The sequence below is a fragment of the Erpetoichthys calabaricus genome, chromosome 7 (assembly GCF_900747795.2).
Source record: "Erpetoichthys calabaricus chromosome 7, fErpCal1.3, whole genome shotgun sequence".
In the NCBI taxonomy this organism is placed as follows: Eukaryota; Metazoa; Chordata; class Cladistia; order Polypteriformes; family Polypteridae; genus Erpetoichthys; species Erpetoichthys calabaricus.
The window spans coordinates 196,019,997-196,033,964 of record NC_041400.2 but is presented as its reverse complement, the minus strand read 5'-3'; the positions used below and the strand labels follow the sequence as shown (position 1 = coordinate 196,033,964).

Here is a 13,968-nt window from a genome sequence, read left to right as displayed (position 1 = left end):
AGGAATGCATTAGGAAATTTCCACTCTAGTTGATTTACTTACTTTATGTCTTAATTTTCTAATACATCATTAATTATACTTTCTGAAAATTTCCTTTATAAAAGTGTAGTCTTTATGTGGTTGACCATTCTAGAAGTTGTGCATTTAATAAGCAGAGTAAAAGCGGACAATTTGTCTGTAAAGGGAGGCCCAAGACATTAGATAGATAGATAGATACTTTATTAATCCCAAGGGGAAATTCACTTTAAATTTAAATAAAATTAAAAAAAATTCACATTAAACAAAAAAAAAAAATAATAATTCAAGCTATGGTTTGGAATAAGAAATTGGATCTGAACCCAGATAGGGGAGCAGATTTACACTTGCAGTCTAATTAAGTCACTTCACATGTCTATGCCCAAGATGAAAGAATACTTGAGCTGTACTGTACCAGAAAAGATTGGATTCACCAACCGAACAGCCAGATGTAAAGCACATCCATCCTGTTTTCTATCCCAAAATGAAGAGCAGTAGTGGATAAAATTTAAAACATGCATACATTTGAACGTACAGTTAATTTTCTGATCATTTTGTTTAATATTTTAAACTGCAGGTTTCTTTTTTTATTGTTACAGAACACTTTTGAGAGAATGCATAATCGCAAAGTAAACAACAGAATTGTACAGTAAGATAAAAATCAACCAATGCCTTGCAAGAATAACTGAAGATTTTTACATGACACATGGTAGGGTGGTGTGAGGTCTACGATCACCCTACTGAATGCAAGAATTCAAAATATAATCAACACAGGAAAGTTCCTCTGCCTGACTAGGAACACTGGGATCAAAGGAGCTTCATGGGCAGGTACAAGAAGAGCGGTCTGCACCAGGAATGAGTTTTATCATCTGCGACATTAGAGGACACAAAGGCTGTAATTAGGAGCTCCTGGGCACTGGCTGACACAATTAGGTAAGCATTTTAAATTTTTGGATATATAAACTGAGGAAAGTGACATATCAAGAATATTCAGCAGATAACATCAACACACACTCACAACAAACAAGCAAGTGTTTGTGTGTATATTTTAAATCAATAAATAAGTTCAAGACACCATTTTTCTTTGTTGTATTAAATAATCTACGTCTCTCCCTCTATCATCTTACAAGTACACACACTAAGCTTTTCTGGATTATATACACACACATGCACCATAATCTGGTTTTTTTTCTATGTACATACAGAAGGCCAGACTAAGTATAAGAGTATAAGTCATACACAGGAACAGTCAAAGTCGTGACTTTAAAACAATCTTTAGAGGAAATAATGGATGTAGGTCTTAGAAGTATAAAAATCAGCTGAAGGCACAATTAAAAAACACCTGCAGTCTATATCATGGCAAGTGTAGAGAGGAGCCTGCGGGGTTTATGGGACAATGGAGTGGTCTTTGCTTTTTAAATCTGCTATTGATGGTGCATGCCAATTACAAAACTGTTTACGTTACACACACTCTATATATTATATATACACACTTGCACAAAACACACACATATATATATATATATATATATATATATATATATATATATATATACACATATACACATATACATACACACATATACATATATATATATATATATATATATATATATATATATATATATACACACATATATACATATATATACTCACATACACATACATGCATACACACTATACCAGGGGTCTCCAACTGCAGTCCTGGAGAGCTACGGTGGCTGCAGGTTTTCATTCTAACCCTTTTCTTAATTAGTGATCAGATTTTGCTGCTAATTAACTCTTTGCCTTAATTTTAATTGATGCACATCTTAAGACTCAGGCCGCTTAATTATAATTTTTTCCTTAATTAACAACCAAACAATATTAAGACACAAAATGTACCAACACATAAATAACAACACTGCGTCCATCACACAATAACTGAAAATAAAGAAAGGTGAAGGCCCTCAGTAATGTTGGTCTGCTCAGGTCCACAAAACATTTTGACAGCACTCTTAAAAAAAAGAAAAATCAACAGTTTTGGAAATGTCTGCCATGGCAGAATGAGTGCCAAGGAATTAAATAACGGGTTTAATTAGCAACGATAATTGGCTTCAAATTAAGAAAATGAATGAAGTGAAGTTGGAATTTGAGGCCTCAACTTAGTTGTTCATCTGTTGGCTCACTTCATATGAAAATTTTTCCGTAAATGGCACCTAAACATAAAAGAATCAATTCACCGGTCAGAGTCTCAAGAAAAGTCCATTTAAATAAAGGGAAATAGTTAATTAGCAGCAAAAATGGGTCACTAATTAAGAAAAGAGAATGAAAACTTGCAGCCACAGTAGCTCTCCAGGACTGGAGTTGGAGACCCCTGCGCTATACAAATATATAAAAATCATATGCTTGCTTACATAAATGGAATTAAATGGAAAAAAAAAATTTCTTCAGCATACCACCTGGAGTGCTCCAAACAAACTTTACAACACTCCTTTATGTCACCCATGAATAACTTTGGCTGAAGCCATATGACAGCTACAATGGCCAAGCACACTTGTTCTCACACGTCTGGCCCTTTTCACCCATCTGTGTTCCTTCTTTTGACTAAAATGTCCTTTTCCCCATATTCTGTTACTCTGGCAGTGTCTGTCCCCATCCGAGCACAAAACAAAAATTGCCTACCAGATGAGGCAACTGAAAGGCGAAGCCAACATGATAACACCTTGACTGTGCAATGCAGGCCAGTTGTCAAGAATTAACTGATAACGTAGTTGGTATGAATAAGCTAGGAGCGTGCTCTGACAGGAGACCTTAGTTTACACACAAATCAGAAACACTTTTCAATTCAGCTTTATATCTGTCTATGTGAGAGATCACATATATACACACACACACACTGTTTAAATGAGCATAGCAGAATTTAAAAACAAAAAAGTTATGAATATATGCAGAGGACTTCAATTTTAGCTCAGTTGATGCATTATCCATATCTTTCGCATTTACAGAAAGCATTTTATAACTTTGAGCACTGCTATGTTCTGCTTCAGTCTAATACAAACATTTAATATTAAACATTATCATAAAAAATGAGTGGCATTAAACCTAAAGACTGCTTGGACTGAACCAGCCACATTGCAGCTTATTGTCCAATGCCTTAACCACTAGGCCACACTTTATGCCTACCTACTAATTACAGTATTTATATAATTTAACCATGCAGTCATTTCAGCTTCCTTCTTAGTACGGTCTTTTTCAGACTCGTTTTATTAGCGATCACAAAAGGAAGCAGACGCTTTTTTCTCATCAAAACAGTATGGTAAAACACATTGACGTTACCTTTTATAACCCCACTAGAGTTTGACAATTTCTATTTATGTGATGAAACTCAGAGGAAGGGCAAAAAAAAAAAAAAAAAACCCTGTATTTTACCCTCTACTTCTAGACTTGTATTTTCGACGGTGAGCAAAGCACACAGCAGCCCTGAAACTAATCTTCCCATCAGCAAGCCACAAAGGAATGTTTTCCTCATGCTGACCTACAGACATACCTTTTGAAGAAGGGAAAAAAAAAAAAGGCACAATCTTCCTGAATCTTTTGTTCTTTTTTAAACTTTACTAGAAACAATTATGTTCACAAGAGGGCCTGGGCCTGGCCGTGCGGTCTCAATGTTGACAGAGAACAGCATTGTTCCAAACAATAGAGAACACTAGCACTATTGGTCTTGAGATCCTGGTGTGTCTGGGTAATATTTTTATATCCCCAATCACCCCCCCCCCCCCCCCCCCCAAAATTTCTTCAAACCTTTCGAAATTTTATACTACAAAATCAGTGAGTCTACAGGCATACAATGAAATTACCCAGATCACATGTAGTAACTATCTGTCAGCTCAGGTTACTGACCCCAGCACATTTCAAAGCATTTTTGTCAGTCTTGCTACCCAGCCTTAACAACAATTTGTTTTAACTCATCTTACTAGGGGAAAAAAAAAAATAATCAATAGCTTAGAAACTTTTGCAGTCTCTTCCTTTAACATCATTAAGGGCTGAACTATTAAAATAGAGAATTGCCAAAAGGGGGTAAAAGCATATTATACAGCTGCCTTCACCATTCCCCAGAAACAGACAGACTAAAGCCTAAAACCCTCGACTTGAACAGCATGACGTATATACGGTTTAAACAAAATGCACCTTTCCTTTTCATTGAATGTGAAGCAGCTTGCATCTGCTTTTTCAGGCCATCCAGATTAAATACAAATCCATTCAAAGAGGTAGAAGTGACAAATCACGACATCACAAAATGTCAAAAGGATATATATATATGCTTGCGTTTTTCGCCTTTACTTGGCAAAAGAATTTATCTAGGAAAACGTAAAACCAATCCCAATCTTGGGCACCTGAAGGCCAAGTCGAAACCGTTTCTCTGCTGTCTAGACCTCAGCCCAGCACAATATCAGCGTGACTCAAAGTGACTCAGGCATTCAAGAATGTCACAGGAACTGAACTCAATAGGCAACTTACTGTTCGGGGCATTGGAGGAGACAAAGAGCCATTAGACATGTACGAGTCATTGCTCATGTTAGACATCATGATGTACCCAGGGTATCCTGTATAAGGGTGACCTTTGTTATATAAGCTTCCATCCTGGTGCTTCCCTAAAAAAAAAAAACAAGATAAAAGCACAAGTTCAAAATGTGCATTTCTCCCAAATTGATTACATCGTTAACAATCCCAAGTTAATAAATACATAACATTCTCAAAACTGCTTAATCCCGTTTAGGATCCCGGGGAGGCAAGAACCTATATTTGCATCAGTGGGTGCCAGGCAGGAAACAGTTCTGCACAAGACAGGCCAGTCACAGGAGTCACTTACACAGGGCCAGTTTAAAATGTCCAATTAGTCTAACCTGGAAATGTAAGAGCAAAGCCGGGACACCCAAAGGAAAATCCACACTGACACAAGAACGAAAGTCCACTTGGCATTTGCATGGGATTTAGACCTAGGATGCAGGACCTCTATGGCAACAGCACGAACCTTAATGTCTTCTGCCCTGCTCATCTGCAAATGTGCTGCCATAAGAAACAATAGCTTTGTCTTTTTTCCCCTCCCATCGTCACACAAGTAACTTTTGAATAGAAAAGTTACGACTCCAATCCCAAAACAGAGGTCGCAGCTACATCAGCAAACTATAAAAATGGCTTTTAAATGAATTGCTTGGGATCATCCAGAGAGCTAAGATTCACTCTGAATACACTGCCTCTTTGGAGGGCACACAACACACAGCAGCCTTTGCCAGAAACCAGGAAAGAGATATTATTCAGCGGAACAATTCTGTCCAGTCACGCCAATTAAAAGCAATTAAGAAGAAAAGGCATCCATTCTGTCAAACAAGGATGCCCCACTGCTGCTGCAACCTTTTTGCATTCAGGCACACTTGCCCTCTCCGCCTCTCCACTCCTTCCAAATGTCAGAAGGAGGACTTTGGAAACTAAAACAGCTCTTTGATGCTCATCTTGAATGAAAAGAAAGGCAGTGAAACCGATAGCAATGCGCTTTTAAAACAACGCTCTGCTTTACAATGAAATGGAAACCACTGTCCTGCACACCTTTTAGGAGCATACTTTATACAGTATAAACAGGATTCATCTGCGGCTGGCAGTGAAGTCGCTCTTAGCAGGCAGGCTGGGGTAAATAAGAATCTAAAACCACACTTAACTGACAAGTACGTTAACACATGTCACTTCATGCACCATAAACTCCACTCATGAAGAACGAGGCACAAAAGGTAATAATTCTTTGCATTTATATAGCAATTTTCTCACTACTCAAAGCGCTTAGCAATTGCAGGTTACGAGCCTGGCTGAAGGGCCCAACAGAGCAGAGTCCCTATTGGCATTTACGGGATTCGAACCGGCAACCTTCCGATTGCCAGTGCAGATCCCTAGCCTCAGAGCCACCACTCCACCTGAAGGTACCAACAATTGTACTTGTGTGCAGGACAAATGTAATGGTCTTCTAACTAATCTATCAATACACACCAATTGTACTGTAGTATTTGTATATACCTCTCCAGCTATGTAAAGAATGCGCTTAAGATATACAGATAAATATAGATACACACACAGGATTTTAGATTAGATAAACTTTAATAATCCTGTCGAGAAATTCAGCAGCAGAAACGTAAAAAAAAAAAAAACAAGGATACAGACTCACAGATAATACAGCTAATCAAGATTAGATATACACACACACACACACACACAAACAGAATACACTGTATCGTGAAGTATATACAGTGTTTATGTACATTATATATGTATAGTAGTGTCAATGTGCCTGCCTAGACTGTTTTACGTATGCTCCATAAACTGTACATGAAAACAGGGCGTGCATGAAAACTGTTTATTCAGGCATACTTACACTGCCATACACAATATGGCCATTCAATATTCAATATTTTCTTCTTTTGGAAGAAATAAGTGGATAGGACTGGCGAGCATGGTTGGGCTGAATGGCCGGTTCTCGTCTAGAGTGTTCTAATGTTCTAATATGTATACGTGAACACTTGCACACAGTGTATATTTTGTAAATACATGAACATATTATGCACACATACACCCTTTGTCGTATACACTTTCTCAATGCAGAATATATGGGCACGAAATATTGCAATAAACCTCATTGATGTGCTATTGAACATGCTATACAAAACACCATTTTTCTTTATTGCCATAGCACCAAATCTGACTTGGAAGTTCTTATAACAAAACACGGATACAAAGCATAAAGACACCAGAGATGATCTTTATGAAACACACCACAAACAACCTGCTCTTTACATACTCTGTAGATGATTTTTCAGAGAAGCACATATATTTTACTCAGGACTGCATATGTATGTCTCACATAAACATTCATGCATATGCTATTTGCACTGTACAGGCACATATACTACTGACAACATGCACTGTTATACGCATTGACCTACTTAAACACACAATACAAGTCGCACTACTATGTTTTATACTTTATTCATCCTGTAACAAACATCTTACACTCATGCATGCTTTACAAGATTCATTCAGATTCTGCCAGTTTATACGTTATAAGCACACTATACAGTATATACACATATATTTTATACTCACAGATTTCTCAAGCAGTACATAATTTTCCTCTGTAAAGCATACTGTACATCATTACTCCGCTTACACTTGCGAGAATTCCCCATTTGATTTTTCATTTTAAAAGATCAAACCAAAAAGAACACGCAGAATTGGACAACCACAGTCAACTAATTATGAACTTACTTTTTTTTTCTTTTTAAACTGTTTTTTAAAGGAGCTTTAAATGGCCCTCTTTTTTTTTTTTTGGAAGACATTTTTGTAAAATTATCTAGAACATTAGAAGTCTAATACTGTATATGCACAGTGTAAGATTTAAATTTACATTTAATGAACAACTGGCTACTCTTACCAAAGTGTTTGTCAGGTGTTGCTGAATCTCAGAAGGCTGTTTCGTCTAACAAATAAGCGCCCTCACGTATATCGTCTTCAATAGCAGGAGACAAGTAACTTCACGATAAAACCTCGGCAGCAGGTATCTTTACAACTGTCGGAAGTGCACATTCTACTACAAAACAGTATAAAAGCCCCCTGGTCATACAGAGTTAGAGACTCTGAAGTAGCAGAGTAGACTCTTTAAATACAACGTGATGAAGCCGACCGATCGCCAAGGCACGGACTGTGAAACAACTTAAGCTGGCAGCAGACGGCCTCAAATAGCATTGCTTACCATCGTCCAGATGCTCTCTGTGTTTTTCGTGATACGAGTCCTGGGGTATTTGTGTTCGTCTTGCTACCTGCAGACATCAAAGCATAGGAAGGGTCAAGAAGGCAAGCATTAATTACAATAAATAAACAAAAAAAAAAATATATATATATTTTTTGTAAATCTTCACACCTGCATCAAGTAACTTACTGACTTCACTGCAACCAGCAGTTTCTATGTCTCTGCATGCAAAGAGTCTAAGCTGAGCTGAATAAATAAAGCCATGGTTTGTTTTTTAAATTATTCAATTTAGTAAGACTTCAGTTTACGATTAATATATTACCATTTATGCAGAAGATACTTTAATGAAAAGTGGCTTTATCACAAGCCCATGAAGCCAAAAAACAATGGCAGCCATTGAAGTGCTATGGGTACTCTGTAAATTCCCCTCAATTAAAGATTACAAAATAATTAGAACATTTACAACCAATTATTCTGTCATTCAGGGCCCTCCAAATTACAATTCCACAGCCTTTATTTATTGCTGCAGTTCACTTACAACTCGTATGATGTCCTGTCCAGTCTCTTGCATCCTGAAAATTAGTTTTTGGTTGAGATTACTGTTATTTAAAATGTTTCTTTACACACATCAAATATTCTTAGTATGCAGTAAGCATTGTGAGTAAAATAAAAAAAAAAAAATGACGTTGTAAATCATAAGGTTGTGGATTACTTCTACTCGGTGATTTCCTGTGCGAGCTAGAGAGTCGTTTAACATGTCAGTGCCTCAGACACACAGATACAGTGTGGAAATAGTGGTACTGTACTCAAAAAGCACCTTGTGGTTAATGTTCACTATCGAGTTAACCCAATATTCAGAAGTTTAGGCGTAGGGCAATGGACTACACAGTGTGAGGGTGACTGTTTGTTCCCTAGTCTGATAGCCAGTAAGACTCTTGATGGGCTGCCCAACTTCCCCATGTTTTATACTTGTAAAGCACCATGAAATGTTGTTCTCTGTGCAAAGGCACTATATAACAATCTGTGATGTGGGACATATTTTCTTTACTGATACACTGTGCATCCCTAAGAAAACCACTTAACCTGCCACAAATCCACGATTTCAGTTGTGGAAATGCAGAAAATAAGTTGTTTGCACACCCTTTTTTGACAAGAACTTGAGCATGAGAAGGATGCTAGATAAATTAAATTATTAACAGGCCAATCAAACCTGGTCAAACCTATTCACTTGTATTTGTATAAAAACGTTAACTTAATAAAGCGCACTAAGTATAGTCAGTTATAGTTTATAAATAAAACATCACACTAGTGATGTTAAAGAATTATATTCTCTCTCATATTACATATATATTCATATTATATATAAAAATGGGGTTCTTATTTCTGGAATCAGCAAACAGCCATCCCCAAACCTATCAAACCTGTGGTGTGCACCTTCTCTTAAGTCTGCCTTGTGCGACTTTGTTTGCAGCTTATTAGGTGCCCAATATACCACCGTTACAATTTTATTATTATTAAATGGACTGATTTAAAACAGCTAGAAGGCACACAAGTGCACTTGGTCGTTCATTTTAATAACGCGTTTGTGTACAATAGCAGTGGCTACATGCCGTTTAATAAACAATACGTATGGTTGGATTCAGGACTAAAGTAATCCCAACTTGTTTGTTTAAATTTAGAGACGGATGAATGAATGGCGCAGTGACACTGAAAAGGCCAGAGTGTCGATAATGATAAAGCTCCCCACCTTGGAGTTTTATTTCATGGATCTTTGTTTTTCTCAGATCAGCAGAACTCCTTCGACCTCCCGACGCACAAACAAAATGGATCTGATCGAACACACACACACACACCTCAAGACACAGCAGAAATCTGAAAGTGCTCATTATTTAGAGGTGCCCTTTGCTACCCCCAGAAACACGACAGGGTGGTCGTCTCCGTCCCGGGAGTGACTCCCACCTGTGAATGTGAAATCCGGGTGCCGTCCAAACCCGTGTCGCGTCGGTATTATAACAGGACCCTAAATGTGGAGGGTTTCAAATGTAAAGCGCGACCAGAGCATAAGAGAGACGATGACTAATGTATTGGTTTCGGGAAAAAAAATCCAATATAAAAATGAGGAGGCACTCTTTTTAGGATGACGTAACAAAGAAAACAATGGGGAAACTATTATTTTTTAAGCGGAATGAGGCTTATCACAAATCTCCAAATGCATTAGAGAGACACACCGACACCCTCAAGTCAGTCGGTTTTGTGTATTCGACTTTACAGTTGGTGGGGGGGCGGAGGTGAAATATTTTTTTTTCTTTCTAAACCACGGAGGACTTCCGTTTCGGCTTGACACCTGAATTACGTGTAGAAAACGAATTAATTTGAACACTCACGCGGATGTAAAGATAAAAGTTAGCAGGGTGTCTCTTATCTACTGAATTATCAGTGCGTCCTGTGTATGTGTAGGAGTTAAATGCTCCAAAGTGCAAAAACAACTGGTTATCGATATATGGAGAGATCGGGGCATGTTCAAATAATAATAATGCCTGCTATCTGTCTCTCCTCACTCATACAGTTTACACCGACGCAACACATCGCATGCCGCTGATATTCAGCAATTTAAAAATCCTATAGCAGTAGCAGACTCTACTGGGGGTTTGGGGGGGTTTGTCAGGCAGCATCACAACAAAGATGTTCGTTTTTAAAGTAGTTGTTTCAGACTATATATTCATCCATCGTTCCATTTCCAAGCTCGCTTTATCCTGAACAGGGTAGCAGGGAAGCTGGAGCCTCTCCCGTCGCATCAGGCGCAAGGCAGGAACAAGCCCTGGACTGGGGGTGACCATACATACATACACAACATGCTAAATGACCTAACCATCTAGTGCCATTGCCATTTAAATACTCCGCTGCATGTCACACACCCTGTCAATGCGGGTATCAGACGTTAAATGATGCAGATCTCCGTGGCGATCCGATTAAATAACACTTTTTGGGTGTACGTAAAAATCTTCTGTTAACCAACACACAAACGCACGTTCCGGGTGGTGCGCGTGTACCCCTATACTCACCTCGTGGTGGTTGTTTGGGTTGATTTCCGACTCATTCACTAGCGAGGACTTGATATCGGCTAGGTCTCCCTCTTCTTCGGGGTGATTAATTTCAGCGAAAATTTTCTCTTTCTGGGGGTCCCCTTCGTCTTTGAAGGGGATCATTTCATCATTTGCGCAGAGTTCTGGATCACCTCCACCACCTCCCGAAAGCTGTGGCATTTTAAATAGAAGGAAGAACCCGAAGCCCCTTTGTAGAGGTTCCTTTTTTGTTTTTTTTTCCCGAGAAACAGTAAATTCAGGAAAAGGGAAAGAAAAAAAATCACTGGCGTTTCGTGTATCTCCCAGCTACCGTGATTTAATTCTTCCGATATCCTTGGATCTGAAAAAGTCGTTGCGGTCCCGCCAGCGTTCTGGCAACTTAGATTGTTAGAAGGGAAAAATTGAAATAAAATTAATAAATAACAAAAATGTTTAAATGTCGGCGCTCAGTTGACCTCCGTTTAAAACAAGCTCAAAAGAGATCCCTCGGATTCGAAGTTACTCCAGGTTAGAATACGACCGCTGCAATTTTATGAGTGGCGAAGTCTTGTTTGACTCACAGGGGTGAGTAAAAGTGACGAGTCGCTCCTGCTGGAAAAGAATCGTAGACAGACAGACTCACTAACTCACGCACGCACACTTCAAAGGGTTCTCTTGCAAGTCTGAGGAGCAGACGTGTGCGTCTCAATGAATGAGAGACAAATCACCAAGAAGAGAAGTGGTTGGTTGGTTGGCTTACTAGCCAGCAGCCGGCGGTATCCGTCTATGTAGTTGCGCTCCGGATGCTCTCCGGTCTTATAGGTCAGCCGAACTCTCCGAGTTAGCTCAACATTTAAAAAGTTGAATTCGTGCACGTTTATATGAAAGCTTGTGCCTGCTCGTCTCCCGATTGCAGCCGCAGCTCCTGTGTGTGTGTGTGATGTGAAGCTGCGCTGCTCGGCTCGGCTCTCTGTGTGTAATCTTACACCGGCTCTCGCTCCACAGTCTGCGAGATGAAAGGCGCGCCGCCGCTCTGATTGACACCACACTGATTGACACTCAGGAGAGAGAGAGAGAGAGAGAGGGAGTGAGATTTAAACACACACACACACACACGGGCAAGGAACGGGAGGGGGGCCGCGGGAGAAGTCTGCAGACACTCTTACCGTAATGCCCAAAGATAAGGGCGGGGTAACATAACACAAACACACACAGAGTTTAAAGCCTCCACATATTTCGGCTCAAACACACACACTTAAGATCCAGATGTACGGCTAGTGTGCTTTGGACGAATTTAATTTAACGTTTTCGGCGCCACATAACTCTTGATTTTTCGCACAGAGCAATTTAGGAAATATTGTATAACACGAACAAATTCCTAACTTTGCCCGGAGAAGGAATAATTCATTGGACGAACCCCGTCATTCTTTTATCAAGTACACATTATTCCGATTTTTTTTTTACTCATGTAAAAATGATCAGATACAGATTTCGGCTTATATATTTGTTTTTCAAATCAATAACGTTAAATGTCAAGCACATAAATCGCTTTCAGAGTTCTTTAGGAGAAAAACCTTCACTGCATTCTGCGGAGCACATGAAGTTATCAATTGCCTATCAATCGTTTAACTATTACTTTACCGATACAATCAAAGCACTCAAAGCACATTATCGATAAGTGGTTCTCCAATAACATTATTATTATGTTAATTTAATAAAATGTGAATCACGTTTAATAAATGTGAATTTCCCCTTGGGATTAATAAAGTATCTATCTATCTATCTATCTATCTATCTATCTATCTATCTATCTATCTATCTATCTATCTATCTAACCAACCATTTTCCATCCCGCTGAATCCGAACACAGGGTCACGGGGGGTCTGCTGGAGCCAATCCCGGGCAGGGTGCCAACCCACCGCAATATCTATCTATCTATCTATCTATCTATCTTATTATTATTATTGTTATTATTATTATTATTATTATTATCTCACCAGTGTTTTCGCACAGTAGCGTTATGCCTCGCAGATTTACGTTGCATGCATGGAGTTCGCACGCGTGATTTCCTTCCATGTCCCCAACAGACTTGCAGGTTATTATTGCTACTTATTAGTTGGCTGACACCTTTATCCAAGGTGACTTACCACATCTGAGATACTATAGCTTACTTTTTTTTATAAATTGGAGCACAGCCTGGTGAAGTGACTTGCTCATGGTCATAGTATTAGTAGCTGGATTTGAACCCACAACCTCAGGGTTTGAAATCAAAAGCCTTAATCACTGCCTGCGTATACCGGGCTAACTAACCATTCAAAAGTGGGCTCTGTTGTCGTGCTGCAGGTGTAGGCCCCAGCCACACGGGACTCTGAGAGGGATTAACGAATATTTTGGAAGGTTGTGTTGTGGCATTATCTATAAATGTTTTATTCATTAGAGGTTCCCAGGCCTGGACCTTCTCCCTGCAGGATCGAAGCAAGGCATGACGCAGCTCTTGACTGAGAGCACTCAGAAACACGGGGGGCTTGGGGACCATCTTAGACTTAGTCTTGCTCGTTTTGGGTGGAAGACCCAGACAAATGCACAGGGAGAACGTGCAAACTCAGCATATCAGCGGTGATTGGACCCGAAAAACTGTGAACTGGTCAACTATCCAGAACTGTTTCCTACATTGTACCCGATGCCACCGGGCTTGGCTTCGTCTTCTCACGATGCCAAATTGTATTCATTAAATTGGAGAAGAGGGTGTTATGGTATACGCTATCCACGCGTCCATTTTCTGGGGCTGTCATTTGTAGAGTATTAATGTAGGGAAGCAAAAGCTCACAGAAGCATCCATCCAGACAGAAACTAACCTGGGACTGAAGCACTGAAGGTTTTTGGGAAACTGCAAGGAAACTCGTGTACCTGTGAGAAAGGGAACTCAACACCCTAACAAACCCTCGACAGTGGGCAACTGCATTGAGGACTGGGTACAGTGAGACAACGACATTAATAGATATATTACTGTGCCAATCAATCACTATTATTATTATTAATAATAGTGATAATAATAAAAAGATTATTATTATATTCAAAGTATTGGTCTCCACAAATTGGCCGTGTATGTGTGTCCGGGTC

The 13,968-nt window shown here is 39.2% G+C and overlaps 2 protein-coding genes across 6 annotated transcripts in view; one reads left to right on the top strand and one right to left on the bottom strand.

The window, feature by feature from the left end:
- lef1 (lymphoid enhancer-binding factor 1) overlaps positions 1-11,897 on the bottom strand; it is a 165,227-nt gene extending 153,330 nt beyond the window's left edge. For 3 of the 5 annotated variants that reach the window (XM_051929930.1, XM_051929931.1, XM_051929932.1), the window contains exons 1-3: positions 10,849-11,896; positions 7,790-7,856; positions 4,516-4,649 (exon numbers count right to left, since the gene is read on the bottom strand). In XM_051929930.1, coding sequence (XP_051785890.1) covers positions 4,516-4,649; positions 7,790-7,856; positions 10,849-11,049 — 402 coding nt within the window. In that variant the 5' untranslated portion in view covers positions 11,050-11,896. Of the gene's footprint in view, positions 1-4,515; positions 4,650-7,789; positions 7,857-8,324; positions 8,423-10,848 lie in introns of those variants that run through there. The other 2 variants (XM_028805894.2, XM_028805893.2) reach the window with 2 other exon arrangements.
- The window catches only part of pigg (phosphatidylinositol glycan anchor biosynthesis class G), a 1,234,979-nt gene that overhangs the window by 997,008 nt on the left and 224,003 nt on the right, over positions 1-13,968 (top strand). The gene's annotated exons all lie outside the window — the stretch shown is intronic.